The sequence below is a fragment of the Eriocheir sinensis genome, chromosome 1 (assembly GCF_024679095.1).
Source record: "Eriocheir sinensis breed Jianghai 21 chromosome 1, ASM2467909v1, whole genome shotgun sequence".
In the NCBI taxonomy this organism is placed as follows: Eukaryota; Metazoa; Arthropoda; class Malacostraca; order Decapoda; family Varunidae; genus Eriocheir; species Eriocheir sinensis.
In genome coordinates, this window is record NC_066509.1 from 9055171 (window position 1) to 9070429 (window position 15259).

The window sequence follows — 15259 nt, forward strand, 5'->3', positions numbered from 1 at the left end:
TACCTCACAGTGTTTCTTCCTCTGTTGTTCCTGCAATTTATACGTTTACATCTTTTTCCTTCTCTTTCCTCTCCCTTTCCTCTTCTTTTAATGCCGTCATCAAAAGCGGATAACTTGTTCTCATATCCTCGCTTAGGTTCAATGCTAGGCTCTCCCTCTCTCCCTCTTCTTTGCAATTTCCTTTTCCTAGTTACTGTAACGCTTCCTCCTCTTTGATCTCTTTCTCATTCCTTCCCTCTTCCTGCTCCTTTAACTCAAACATCATGGGCGAGTAAATCCCTCCTTCTCCTCCTCCTTCTCCTCTCTTCATCTCCCTTCCTCTTCCTTCACTCTTTCATCCATATGCTCCTCCGTACAAGATCAGGAACAAGTAATAGATGTGTCCGCTTCCCTCCTACTGTTCCCTTCTTTCTCCTCTGATTTCCCTTCTCCTTCCCTCGCCACTTACTCTTCCCCTTTCCCTCGTTAGGACACGCGCGCACTGGAAGGGGCAGTAGGGGTAAAAGCGTTCTGGTTCAATATTGAGAGAGGTTATGAATATATAGGTGTCGTGCTGGCTTTAATTAGAGAAAAGACGGGGCGGGTTTTTTGGGGGTCTGGCGGAGATGAGTCGTGTAGGAAGGAGTGGCGGCGAGGTCGTGTTGGCTTACGAAAGGGGAAATGTGGGGCTTGTATGAGAGAAGATTGAAAGGGGCGACCGACTACTTAGTTTTTTTTATAGTAAGCAGTGTTGGGGAAAGGCTGCTTGGTGTAATAAGTGTGAGAGAGAGAGAGAGAGAGAGAGAGAGAGAGAGAGAGAGAGAGAGAGAGAGAGAGAGAGAGAGAGAGAGAGAGAGAGAGTTTTTATATATAGCTTCCTCGTTCCCAAGTCGTGACAAACAAACTGCGCCGTTGCAAACATCCTTCACCGATAAAAAATAAACAAAGGCGCCGCGGAGAAAAAGATAAACAGAATAAATTGCAAATAAACACACGGGGCAAACAGGATCGAGTTATTATTATTATTATTATTATTATTATTATCCTTCCGACACACTCTTCATCTTTCTCCTCTTCCTCCTCCTCCTCCTCCTTTTCCTTTCGCGGCTTTCCCTTATCTGTCATTTCCGTGTTTAATTATTTTGTTTTTATTTATTTTATTTCCGTTTCGTCATTCATTCATTCTCGATATATTCATGTTATTCATTCTACTCTACTTTATGTTATTCAATCTTTTCCTTCCTTCCTTTCTTCCTACTTACATTTCTTCATTCAATTTCCCCTTCGTTCATTCTCAGTCCTATTCCATTCATTTTACAATACTCTACATTATTCTGTATTTTCCTTTCCTCTTTCTTTCTTCCTTCTTTCGCTTCTTCATACATTCGTTTATTCATTTTTCCGTCTTTCTTTCCTTCCTCTTTCGCGTCACTTCCAGTATCTCCATTAGCTTTTTTTCGTGTTCACCCTCTCCATCATTTTCTTATTATCTCTCTTATCTTCCGTCCTTATTTCTATCTTTCGTTTTCTTCCTTTCTTTCATGTCATTCTCCAATCTTTTGTATTTTCCTTTCTATATTCTATTTTCTCATTCCTTTCTCTCTCTCGTCCTTTTCTCTTCTTTCTTTCTGTCTTGTAATTCGCTTCTCTTTTCCTCAAGCTTGTTAGTCTTATTTCTGAATTTACTTTTCATTATTTTTTCCTCCTCCTCCTCCTGTTCTCCCTCCCCTTCCTCCACTTCCCTCATCACTCATCTCTTCATTCATCTCCTCCATTCCCCCTAAATTCACTCCCTTCCTAATCCACTCCTTATCCCCTCATCCATCATCTCTCCCTCACTCACGCCTCCAGCATCCCTTCCTCGCCCCCTCTCACACCTCCCCCTATCCTCTCTCTCACACCGTCTAATCTCTCCTTCATTTTCCCTCACAGCCTAACCAAACCTTTTTTCAATTTTCTCTCCCCTCGTTTACGCTCTTTTCCACCCTCTGTTGTGTTATATTCAGCCATCTTCTACGCCATTTATTCTTCTTCCACCATCTTCTACCTTTACCTTTTCCTCCAGCCTCCATCTTATTGAATTAAGTCTCCTCTCACCTCCTCACCTGGCCACCTCGTCAAGCTGTCCCCTCTCACACCTTGCTTCGCCATCACATCCACCTTCATGTCACTCAGCCTTTCATCTTACTACCCCTTTTGTGCAGTTCATGGGCACTCTCTTACTCTTTCCACAATCCTCAGACACTACTTTTCCACTCTCTTTTGCGCCTTCCACCAATCTTACACACAATTCTAGTCCCCTTCAGAGCGAGATACACTCCTCTTTTACACTCTTTCCCCACCGAGCTCTCGCCACACCTCACCTTGATGCTCTCTTTCTCTCTCTCACTACCTTCACGCACCTTCTCCATTTTACATCTTTTTCTAACATCGACGCCGCTACACTCTATTCAAGTTCCCTTTACACCCATATACACTTCTCTTTTACACTCCTTTCTACGTCACCTTGATGCTCTCTCTCTCTCCCACCACCTTCATGAACCTAACACATGCTCCACCTTTTTTTCTGACATCGACGCCGCTACCTCCTCCCCCAGAGTGAACGTGGCGTCCCTCCTGGTGGTGGCGATGGCGGGAAAGATGGAATACCTGACGGAGGTGCTGAGGCTGCTGCTGCTCCGCCTGGTGGAGAAGAGCGTGGCCACCAAACACCCCCAGCTCATGCTCCGGCGCACCGAGAGTGTCGTGGAGAAAATGCTGACCAATTGGATGGCGCTGTGCATGTACAACTACCTGAAGGTGTGTGTGTGTGTGTGTGTGTGTGTGTTTTGTTGTGTTGTGTTGTTGGTAGCGGGCGTTTGTCGACCATTACATTACACCAACAACAGTAACGGCAACCACAAAACAAAGTACGATACCTTTCCCCCCCCACACTCCCCGACCACTACCACGCAAAACCACTACACAATCCATTCCCTCCTACTCTACCCACTCTCCCCCTCCCTTACCATATCCTTGTCCCCTCCAATCAACGACTACCACGCAAAACCACTACACAATCCACTCCCTCCTACTCTACCCACTCTCCCCCTCCCTTACCATATCCTTGTCCCCTCCAATCAACGACTACCACGCAAAACCACTACACAATCCACTCCCTTCTACTCTACCCACTCTCCCCCTCCCTTACCATATCCTTGTCCCCTCCACTCAACCACTACCCATAACCAGACACTATTCATCTCCTCTTACTCTACTCTCCCTCCACCAACACCCCCTTAACACATCCTTCCCCGCCGCCCACAGGAGCACGCGGGGCCGTCCCTCTTCCTGCTGTTCAAGGCCATCAAGCACCAGGTGGAGAAAGGCCCCGTGGACGCCCTCACTCACGACGCCCGCTACTCCCTGTCCGAGGAGCGCCTTCTGAGGGAGCAGATCACTCACTCCTACGTGGTGAGTACGAGAGGAGGGAAGAGGGAGGGAAAGAAAGAAGAAAGAAAGAAAGAAAGAAAGAAAGAAAGAAAAATATATATAAGTACAGGAAAAATAGAAGAAAAAAATCGTGTGGGAGAGAACGCGATAACAAAAAAAATAGACTAAGAAAAATGAGAGAGAGAGAGAGAGAGAGAGAGAGAGAGAGAGAGAGAGAGAGAGAGAGAGAGAGAGAGAGAGAGAGACGAGTAGATTGAAATACACGAGGGGCAAGGAGAAGAAGAAGGAAAGGTCGGAGAGGGAAGAAAAGTAATTAAGGGCACAAAAGGAAACTTGGAATGGAAGTGAAGTAGAGAGAGAGGGAGAGAAAGTGAAAGACAGAAAGTTGACTGCTGGAAATTACTAGTGGAGAGAGAGAGAGAGAGAGAGAGAGAGAGAGAGAGAGATGGTGACACTGATGGATAGAGAAAGTGAGGTGAAGAGGAGGGGTGAAAAGGAGAGCGAAGGGAATAATTGAACATATAGTAAAAAATATTCAGAAACAGGAAGCCATGCGAGAAAAAGATTAGAATTTGTGCAAGAAAAAAGAGCAAAAAAAAAACACACAGAAAAAGTAAGTTAAGCAAGCAGAGTAAGTAAAGAGAGTAAGTAGAATTATATGAAAGGGTAAGAAAAATATAATAACACAAAGATAAGCGAAAAAAATAATGAAGCGATAAAATTACGAAGAGAAGAATAATTGGACTTTTAGAAAACAAGCCAAAAGGAAAAAAAGAAAAAGAAAGGGAGTGAATAGAGCAATTATAGGAGTGGAAATGAAAGAGGAAATGATAATGGGTTTTGAGAGTGCGTTTGGGAGAGTGTGAAAGGAAGGCAGAAAGAGAGAGAGAGAGAGAGAGAGGTGGGTGGGTGAGCATGGGGGAGTGGTGGCAGTAAGTACTCCGAAATGAAAAAATGTGAAAAAGTACGTAGAACATGTTACTCCGCGTAATGGAGAGTCTTTGCTGAGAGAGAGAGAGAGAGAGAGAGAGAGAGAGAGAGAGAGAGAGAGAGAGAGAGAGAGAGAGAGAGAGAGAGAGAAGCTTTGAGAATTACAAGCTTAGGTTTTCTCTTACACGGGATTAAAGAGTTTACAAGCATACAAAGGAAGACACCATTTACATTTCTTTCTCTCTCTCACATGAACCTTTCTATCATCACTGAGGACAAGAGTAAACATTATTCTTACACGTGTGACTGAGAAAAGGTACCCGCGTTAGACTTTGATCACTTCTTCAGGTAACAGTTTATAGCCGGTTGTCATATTCTTCCTCTCGTAAAAGTTGTTATCATTAAAAGCAAGGAGGCAATTTAAACACGTGTGAGAACAATTTTGACACATGAATAACCGGCATCAATGCAAGTAATAATCTAAGACATTTTTATATTACTTCCTCTCGTAAAAGTTATCATCATCGAGAGCAAGGAAGCAATTTAAACACGTGTGAGGACATTATTTTGACACATGAATAACTTGCATCAATACAAGTAATAATTAAGACATTTTTATATATCCTTTGTCTTATAAATGAAGGAAAATGACGAAAAAGAGTAGAATGTCAAAAAAAGATCAGACATCTATCAAATAATTACTTTAACGCTTGTTCTTCCGTCATCCATTTGCCGAAGTAATTCAAACACGGAAAAAAAAATCGAAAACTATCAATCAAGTAATCACGGAATGCCTTTGTTAGAGACGAAAAAAACATCGACCGGCTTAACGTAACGAGAGGAACGAAACCAATCGAAAACGTGAGCTTCTCTAAAACTTTCACTTTCTGGTCGATACTTTTTTGGTCTATTTTTAATCTTACTTTTTCTTATTTAACATTCGGCTCTGTACTGTGAGTTCGATATTATATTTTTCTTCTTTTTCTGGTTATTCTTGCTTCTTTTTTCTTATTTTCCGTTCGGTTCCTTGTTATGATTTCTATACTTTTTCGTTTATTTTTTTATCTTACTTTTTCTTATTTAACATTCGGTTCTCTATTGAGTTCGATATTATGTTATTTTTTTCATCTTTTTCTGGTTATTTTTGCTACTTTTTCTTATTTTCTGTTCGGTTCCTTGTTATGATTTCGATGCTTTTTTGTCTATTTTTAATTTTACTTTTTCTTATTTAACATTCGGTTTTGTACTGTGAGTTCGATATCATATTTTTTTTTCTTCTTTTTCTGATTATTTTTCCTACTTTTTCTTATTTTCCGTTCGGTTCCCTGTTATGATTTCGAGACTTTTTTTGTAATTTCTTCTTTTTGTCTTTATTTTTCTTACTTTCCCTGACTTTCCATTTGGTTCCCTATTGTTAGTTCGGTATTTTCTTTTCTTTCTTGTGATTATTTTTTGTTACTTTCACTTATTTTCCGTTTGGCTCTCTATTGCGCTTCCGACACTTTGTCTTTTCTCTGTTACTTTATTATTTTTATCCTACTTTCACTTCCTATCCGTCCCATTCTCTATTGTGAAGATACTTTTTTGTCTGAGTGTACATCCGAGAATTCGCAGAATAAGAGAACACCGAACTTTCCCCTTTGTGCTGCACCTGTACCTGTAGAACATCTGTGCCTCGTGTGTGTGTGCGTGTGCGTGTGTGTGTGTGGGGGGGGGGGACAAAGGAGTGGAGGCATTAAAGGAGAACATGAAGAAAGATGAATAAAGGAGAAAGATGAGAAAAAAAGCATAATAAATTTGAGACACATCCATCCATACATATAGACAGACAGACAGACAGACAGACAGATAGACAGACAAAGACAAAGAGAAATACATAACATATACAACACACAAACAAAGGAAAAGGGAAAAAATAAATAGAAAGTCACTTAATTTTGTCAGGGAGACTGCAGAACAGAATAAAAGAGAGAGAGGAGAGTAGAGGGGAAGAGAGGCGGCGGGAGAATGAAGAGTGGAGGAGGAGGAGGAGGGGAGACGGGGAGGTAGTAGTACTCTTGAGGGTAAATTAGGAAGGGGACAGCAGAGGGTAAATTGAGTGGGCACAGAAAATACGGCGCCAGAAAAGAAATTGAGTGTGTTTGGAGAGGGAGGAAAATGGGAAGGGAAAAAAAGGGCGATGGGGCGAAGGGGGCAGGTCGGAGGGAGGTTGATGGTATAAGGGGAAGGGAAGGGGGGGTTGATGGGATAAGGGGAAGGGATACTAACCCAAACAAATGCGAAAAGGGGGGAGAAAATTCATGCAGTAATAAACGGCGGACATATTTCAAAGCATGTATGGAGAAAACTGAGAAAAATTTGGAGACTAGATAGGACGACACAAGGGGGGGGAGAGAGAGAGAGAGAGAGAGAGAGAGAGAGAGAGAGAGAAGAAAAAAAAGGGGGGGAGATATAGAAGGGGATGAAGGAATAAAGGGAAAATGGAAAACACAATATCGAATGAGGGTAAGAAAAATAAGGATAAGGGAGGGGATATAGAGAGGGGATGAAAGGATAACAGGAAGAGAAAATGGAAAATACAATAACGAATGATGGAAAGAAAAAATAAGTGTAATAAAATCTACCAATGAAACAGAATACCACCCCCCAAAAAAATACAATAGAGAAAGAGTGAATAGATAAAATAATAGATTAATAAGCGGAGTAAGGAGAAAAAAACAAGACAAAACAAAAATGGAAAGAGGAAAGAAAATCAAAATATAGGAAAAAAGGAAGAAGGAGGAGGAGAAAAGCTAATAAAATGAACGTGAATTAGAGAAGAAAGAGGAGAAGAAAGCGAAGAAGGAAAAGAAGAAAAAGGAGGAAAGCTAATAAAATGAACCTGAATTAGAAGAGAAAGAGGAGGAGGAGAGGAAAGCGGAGAAGGAAAAGAAGGAAAAGGAAAACGAATGAGGTGAACTTGAATCATAGGAAGAGAAGGAAGAGGAGGAGGGGATAGAAAAAGGTAGGAAAAGAAAGGAATAAAAACTAATGGAGAGAGTGTAGGGAATAAAGACCCATCCATCAGTTCGCCATGCTGCTGTTTGCTGACATAGAAGCGTGTTAATGGGAACAGCTGTGGCGCGGGAACAGACGAAGGGAGGGGAGAGGCAAGATTATGACCTGATGGAAGGGAGAGCAGGGGAGGAAGGAATGACGGAGGGGAGGAAGGAGGGAATGGAAGGGAAATGAAAGCAGGGAAGGAGAGGGGGAGGGAGAGCAGGGAAGGAAGGAAGGAATGAGGGAATGGAGGGGAAATGAAAGCAGGCAAGGAGGGGGGAGGAAGGGAGAGCAGGGAAGGAAGGAAGGAATGACGGAGGGGAGGAAGGAGTGAATGGAGGGGAAATGAAAGCAGGGAAGGACGGGGGGAGGGAAAGCAGGGAAGGAAGGAATAAGGGAAGGAACGAGGAGATGGAGGGGGGAAATAAATGAAGGAAAAGAAGGAAGGACAGGATGGAAGGGAGGGAAAGGAGAAGGAAGGACAGGATGGAAGGGAGGGAAAGGAGAAGGAAGATAGAATGGGGGAAGAAAAAGCAGGGAAAGAAAGGAATGAAGGGAGGAGGTACGAAATTGAGGATGGAAAGGAAGGCAGAGGAGGAAGGGGAATGGGAGAGCAGAGAAAGAAGGAAGGAGAGAAAAACGGAGGGAAAAGGAAGGCAAGGAAGAAAGGAAGAAAGGATAAGATGGAGGGGGGAGGGAAAAGCAGAAAGTTAGCAGAAGGGGGGGGTGGGTGGAGGGGGGGCACATCAGTTAGGGAATTAAATAAACGTATAACCATATTGAGAGAGAGAGAGAGAGAGAGAGAGAGAGAGACTTACCCCTGAGCTCATTAAGTCAATTTAATCCCACAAGAAAGTTTCACGCTAAGCAGTAACTATGAGAAAGGGTGAATAGGAAACGGAAGGGGAGGGGGGGGAGGGGAAGGGGCAGGAAGGTGAAGGGGAGGAGAGTGAGTGAGGGGAGCCCATAAATTCCCTTCTGCAGCGGCTCTTTCGTAAATGCTTCCCCTCAACTGCCCCTCATCTCCCCTTCCTCTCCCCTTCAAGTTTGCTTCCTTCCTCCTTCCCTTCTTTCCATTCTCCTCCCCTTCTCCCCCCCCTCCTCCCCTTCATCTCCCCTTCCTCCTCCCCTTCGAGTTCGCTTCCTTCCTCCTTCCCTTCTTCCCTTTCTCCTCCCCTTCTCCCCTTCATCTCCCCTTTCTCCTCCCCTTCGAGTTTGCTTCCTTCCTCCTCCCTTTCATCTCCCCTTCTCCTCTCTCTCCCTTCCTCCTCCCCTTCCTTCATCCTTTCCTCTCCCTCTCGAGTTCGCTTCCTTCCTCCTTCCCTTCTTCCCTTTCTCGTCCCCTTCTCCCCTTTCTCCTCCCCTTCTCCCCTTCATCTCCCCATCCTCTCCCCTTCGAGTTCGCTTCCTTCCTCCTTCCCTTCTTCCCTTTCTCCTCCCGTCCTCCCCTTCCTCCTCCCCTTTGAGTTTTCTTCCTTCCTCCTTCCCTTCGTCCCTTTCTCCCCCCCTTCTCCCCTTCCTCCTCCCCTTCTCCCCGTCCTCTCCCCTTCAAGTTCGCTTCCTTCCTCCTTCATTTATCCCTCCCTTCTCCCTTTCTTCTCCCCTTCCTCTCCCCTTTTGAGTTTTCTTCCTTCCTCCTTCCCTTCTTCCCTTTCTCCTCCCCTTCTCCCCTTCATCTCCCCCTCCTCCTCCCCTTCGAGTTTGCTTCCTCCCTCCTCAGGCGCCTCTTAGACAAAGGGATTAAGATGTTATTAATGTTCTTCATAGAGTAGCAACATTATCACCCATTACCGAGAGAGAGAGAGAGAGAGAGAGAGAGAGAGAGAGAGAGAGAGAGAGAGAGAAATGAAAAAAAAAGAAAACCAAAGAAAGGAACAAAAATTGAATGTAAAAGAAAACAAGAAAATAAAGGAGAAAGAAAAAGAAAAAAAAAGAAGAAATAAGAAAGAAAGAAGGAAGGAAGGAAGGAAGGAAGGAAGAAAGGAAGGAATGGTAGTAAAAGAAAGAAAAAAAACGAGAGAGAGAGAGAGAGAGAGAGAGAGAGAGAGAGAGAGAGAGAGAGAGAGAGAGAGAGAGAGAAATGCGTGTTTTAAATGTCATGCAATATATAACCTACAAAGATTTTTTGTTTGTTTGTATGTTTGTTTGTTTTGTCCATTTCGTCATTTCTTCTCTATTTCCTTCCTTCCTTTTTCACCTTCCATCCGTATTTTCTTTTTCCTTTTCCATCCGTCAATATTTTCTTTTTCTTGTCATGTTCTATCGCTTCTCTCTCTCTCTCTCTCTCTCTCTCTCTCTCTCTCTCTCTCTCTCTCTCTCTCTCTCTCTCTCTCTCTCTCTCTCTCTCTTACTATACTATGCTACAAAAAAGAAATCAAATCAATGTGACAGACCAAAACACACACACACACACACACACACACACACACACACACACACACACACACACACACACACACACACACACACACACACACACACACACACACACACACACACACACACACACTCCTCAAAATGAATGTGTTGGCTTTTGGATTTCTCTTTCTCGTTCCCTCCCTCTCTCCCTCCATCTCTCCCGTCATTCACACCCTCACCCTCACCCTCGCTATCCCCTCAGTCAACCCTCTTTCCTCTCCTCCATCTCTCTCTCCCTCTCCTCTCCCTTTCCTCCCTGCCTACATCATGACGACTTTCCTCTCCCTCTCTCTCTCTCTCCCTCCTACCTTCCTTCCTTTCTCTCTTCCCTTTCTCACCTGTGTCATGTACAGTACCACACCTTTACCTGCCTCATTTACTCACTCACTCACCCACACAAGCACTCACTCACTAACTCAGAACTCAGTCAAATACTTGCTTTCTTTTCACTCTTCTCCTCCTTTTCTTTCTTAATTACTTACTCTCTCTCATTCATTCATTCATTTTTTCTCTCACATCTCCGTTCCTATCTATCTCTCCACTTTCCTTCTCCCTCTCACAGTCTCTCCTCCTCACCCTTCGTCCTTCCCTTCGTCCTTATCATTCACTCACTCTCCCTTTCTCTCTCTCTTGCTTATCCTTCTTATCTCTCTCACCTTCCCAGTCTCTCTTCATCACAGTCTCCTTATCTCAGTCTCTCCTCTTCTCCTCAACAGACGATACAGCTTGTGAGGGATGAGACGCAGTACGAGAAGATTCCGTATAACACTCCCAAGGTAAGTTATCTTCGTCTGTCTGTGTGTCTGCCTCTGTATGCCTGTCTGTCTAAATCCCTCGAGTAAATATATAAACCCCATTTTAGAACCACTGAGGAGAGAGGAGATAAAACCAGAATGAAAAGGATAAATAGATAGATATAATGAAAGGAACATGGTAGTTAAAGAGAGGTTACTTAGACATCATATGCACGTAGATAGATATAATGAAAGGGACACAGTAGATAAAGAGAGGTTACTTAGACATCATATGCACGTAGAAAAGTATATAGATAGATGGATAGATATAGAGATAGACTTAAGACTGGCATTGAGACAGACATATTGACGGATAGATAGATACAGATAAATATATAGATAGATAGGGAGATTGATTGACTGAGTGATCGATCGATAATACAGAAGTAGGTAAGAAGAAGTAGATAGGTAGGGAGGTAAACATACATGAAAAAAGTCTAAGGAAAGAGAGAAGACACTTTGACGGACGTTAACTTAAAAATGTAAATAGATGTATATAAAAGGAATAGGTGGAAAATTATTTGAGAAAGAGGCGAAGAAAATGCCAGACATGAATAAGTGATGTTGAACAATAAATAAATAAATACTTTAGAGAATATAAGAAGGAAGTACGAGTTTCAGCAATGTAAAAGATAAATGTTAAAATGGAAACTAGAATCATAAAAAAAAGATAAAAATTAAAAATAGAAAAACGAGAGGAAATTAAGGCACAAATTAGTGGAAAATGTGCAAAACAACCTCATTTCCCATTTCAATTACCTTTTTTGTATTATCTGACTGGAGCGAAAGTGGAGCAGGAAGGAAATTAAAATGGGAAGAAAGAAAAAAAAACGATGATGGAGATTTAAATAGAAAAACACGAGAAGTATTACAAAAAAGGAAAAGTTTAGGACAGGGAGAGAGCGAGAAAGAGAAGAGCAAGGGAGAAGTGGAGGAAAGGAAGAAGTAAGGGAGGGAGGGAGGAGAGAAAAGGGTGCTGGAAGGGGGAGATAGTGGAAAGCAAACAGCAAGTGATAAATTGATCGAGGAAGAGAGATGGAGGCAAACAGAGAGAGAGAGAGAGAGACACACACACACACACACACACACACACACACACACACACACACACACACACACACACACACACACACACACACTGATTGGCAGACAGACGTGAACAAAGACCCATACTAACAGACAAAGAGACAGACAGAAAGACCAGCAGACATGTAACAGACCTAATAGAATCTCTCTCTCTCTCTCTCTCTCTCTCTCTCTCTCTCTCTCTCTCTCTCTCTCTCTCTCTCTCTCTGTGTGTGTGTGTGTGTGTGTGTGTGTGTGTGTGTGTGTGTGTGTGTGTGTGTGTGTGTGTGTGTGTACCTTTAATGCATATTTCATGTGTGTCGAGGAATTGCCGGATGCCAAGGTGTGGTGGCGGTGTCTGTGCGTGCGTATGTATGTATGTATGTATGTATGTGTGTATGTGTGTGTGAATATGTGTGTTGGTGATGGATAATTGGTTTCCACGTATGCACATTGTGTGTAAACTGAATGTGTGTGTGTGTGTGTGTGTGTGTGTGTGTGTGTGTGTGTGTGTGTGTGTGTGTGTGTGTGTGTGTGTGTGTGTGTGTGTCCCTCCTTTCTTCCTCCACTTCTTGCCTTTCTCCTGCCTTCCTTCCCTCCTCCCTCCGTCTCCTTCCATCTCCCCTTAATCCCTCCCTTCCTACCCCCCGTCTCTCCCTTCCGTCTTCCTCCCTCCTTCATTCCCTTCCTCCCTCTTCCCCTCCCTTCCTTCCTCCTTCTCTCCACGTAAGCTTCGGGATAACCTGAGTCTTCCTCCTAAATTGTACTGGGCTAAACTACATCCCTCTCCCTTCTCTCCCTTATCTCCCTCCTTCCTCTCCCTCCCTGCTTATAATTCTGCTTTCCATTCTCTCTCTCTCTCTCTCTCTCTCTCTCTCTCTCTCTCTCTCTCTCTCTCTCTCTCTCTCTCTCTCTCTCTCTCTCTCTCTCTCTCTCTCTCTCTCTCTCTCTCTCTCTCTCTCTCTCTCTCTCTCTCTTCCTCCTTCCTCCTCCTCCTCCTCCTCCTGCTCCTTCTGCTCCTTGTCTTAATGTCTTGTTTTTACTTCCAATGTTTCATGTCTTCCCCCTTTCTGACTCTTTTTAAATCTTAATTTCTTCCTTTTACATTCTCTTTCTTTCTATTTTGTTATTTCGCTTTTTTTTCTTTCTTAATAAAGTTTTCTCTCACACGTTTCGTAACTCCTTCTTTCCATTCCTTTGTGTTTGTCTTTTTTGCTCATCCTTGATTCTTCTTTCATTACTCTCTCGTCTTTATTTTCCTCCATTTACATTTTTTTACCTTTTGCAATCAGATTTTCCATTGTTTTAAGTATTTTTTTTTATTCTTCTCCGCCATTATCTTCTTTTCCACTTCTTTTTCTCGTTCATCTTCAAATTTCTTTTTCCACTTTTTCCTTTCTTCATTTCCTTCTCCATCACATATGTTTTCGTGCGCGGCGTAACTCTCTCAGACAATTAAACTCTGAGTCGAAGTTTTAGTCATCCCATTCGAACGCTTTGTTAATTCATAGGACTGCCTCATGTTCGAATCCGCAGCCGACTCTGCCTTCGGAGGGCTGAAAAATGGCCACAGTATGCCAGCGCCCAGATTACTTTCCATGTGTGTGTGTGTGTGTGTGTGTGTGTGTGTGTGTGTGTGTGTGTGTGTGTTCAGTAAATACCTTCAAACGTACATTATAGTAAAAATAATAATGACATGATAACTTTGAATACTACTTCACGTTCTAGCACTACTACTACTACTACTACTACTACTACTACTGTAATTTCTAAAGCCAACATCCAGGTATACAAACAGGTGTGAATTTAAGATGTGTCCCTTAAATTAGAAACACCTGACGCGAGGAAGACAAACAAACACTCACACCTCTCACTCTCCATTCTCACGCCCCGGCACTCACTCCCTTCCCCTCAGCCGTGTTACTTCCCCTCGCGTCCTCTCACCCCGCACTTCACGCCCTCTCACCTCTCCTCAACTTTCCCGCAACATCTCCTTCTGTCTTGTCGCTTTCCCCTCCTTCTCCTCCTGACCACATGCCTCCCTCTCCACTCTCCTCTCTCGCCCATGTTTAAAAGTCTCTTGTGTACTTCTTCAACAGTCTGTGGCGGTGGTCGGGGAGGACGGGGAGAAGGCGCAGTGTCGGGTGCTGGACTGTGACACCATCAGCCAGGTCAAAGCCAAGATCCTGGACGCCCTGTACCGCAACACCCCGCACTCCCTCCGGCCCTCCATCCACCAAGTCGATCTAGGTGAGTCTCCCCTTAGTACACCTCGTTTTCTTTGTTACCACTGTCATCTTTTTCGCTTTTTCTGAGTTTGTGTGATCTTTTGTGTTTCTATGTCTTAGTTTTTTTTTTTTTTTAGCTAGAGTTGACGGTGTTTGTGTTTTCTTAAACCCATCATCCACCTCGTTAAGACCGTCAGTACCCCGTTTTCTGTTTCCCTATTCGGTGGAGGTCATTATCGTTCTGAGTGGGGCTAATTTTCTCCCGTTTCGCCGCCGTAAACACACACACACACACACACACACACACACACACACACACACACACACACACACACACACACACACACGTAGCGAGAACGGTTCTCGCTACGCCAGAGGTTCTCGGAGAACCTCAGGCCGAGTGGTCTTTATTTTGGTCTTTACTCGCCTGTCCTCTCCACCTTATTAATATTATTCTCACTTTGTCTCCCGTTCCTTCTGTTGTTTCCTTTGGCCGCTTTCGAAGACGTGGTGCGTATATTTCAAATTTCGCTGACGGTCTTTGCTGATGATTTGAAAGCGCCGATAGATGGGGCATTTTGTACACACACACAGCTTGGAAAAAAACAGCTTGAACTATAAAAAAAAGGCTTCTTTCACATTTCTTATTCAGAGGATAAAGGCCCATATTGTCAGACTCTTTCGCCTCTCACATCAACTAGGTACAAAGGCCAAAAAGGAGACGAGTCGGGTTATAATGAGTGTTTTTTTTAGGTTCATGGTACAGAAGAACGGTCAGTCCACTAAAAGGGTCATAAAACTACCCCTGGAAATGCCTAAAACTCCTACGAAAGCCTTGTTAAAAATATGAAGCTGGGCGCCGAAATGTTTAACAATATGACCCAAAGGTTTGTATATTCGTGATGTCAAGAGACGAATTATTAACCGTTTTTTGCATATATATAAAATACGCGACACTAATCGAAGCAGGAGTGAAAATTATAACATGTAGCATTTCCGCGTCTCGTGTCGCGGCGGCGCCCTGTGAGCAAGACATTTAGTGCGACAGGTGTGTCAAGGTCCTTCCTCCCTGCACCTAATTAATTAGCGGCCCACCTGTTCACCCCCCGCCAGGTGACGATTCTTGACGGTCTCTCTTTATCGTATTTCAAGAGCGTGAGGGTTAGGTAGCGCGGCAGGTGTGTGTGTGTGTGTGTGTGTGTGTGTGTGTGTGTGTGTGTGTCGGGGATAATGAGAAAACAAGGCCTAACAACAGTCCTCCCGAAACGCTCATTTCCTACGCCATTAATCTTCGGCTGTGTGACTCTTCATTAAGCACCTCTAGCCCTCACCTGCAACACACACACACACACACACACACACACACACACACAC

The 15259-nt window shown here is 43.6% G+C and overlaps 1 protein-coding gene across 3 annotated transcripts in view; it reads left to right on the top strand.

Moving 5' to 3' along the window:
* The window catches only part of LOC126987108 (plexin-B-like), a 224008-nt gene that overhangs the window by 203564 nt on the left and 5185 nt on the right, over nucleotides 1-15259 (top strand). For all 3 annotated transcript variants that reach the window (XM_050843929.1, XM_050843982.1, XM_050843844.1), the window contains 4 exons: nucleotides 2577-2778; nucleotides 3286-3432; nucleotides 10515-10574; nucleotides 13757-13907. In XM_050843929.1, the coding sequence (XP_050699886.1) occupies nucleotides 2577-2778; nucleotides 3286-3432; nucleotides 10515-10574; nucleotides 13757-13907 (560 nt within the window). The remainder of the gene's footprint in view (nucleotides 1-2576; nucleotides 2779-3285; nucleotides 3433-10514; nucleotides 10575-13756; nucleotides 13908-15259) is intronic.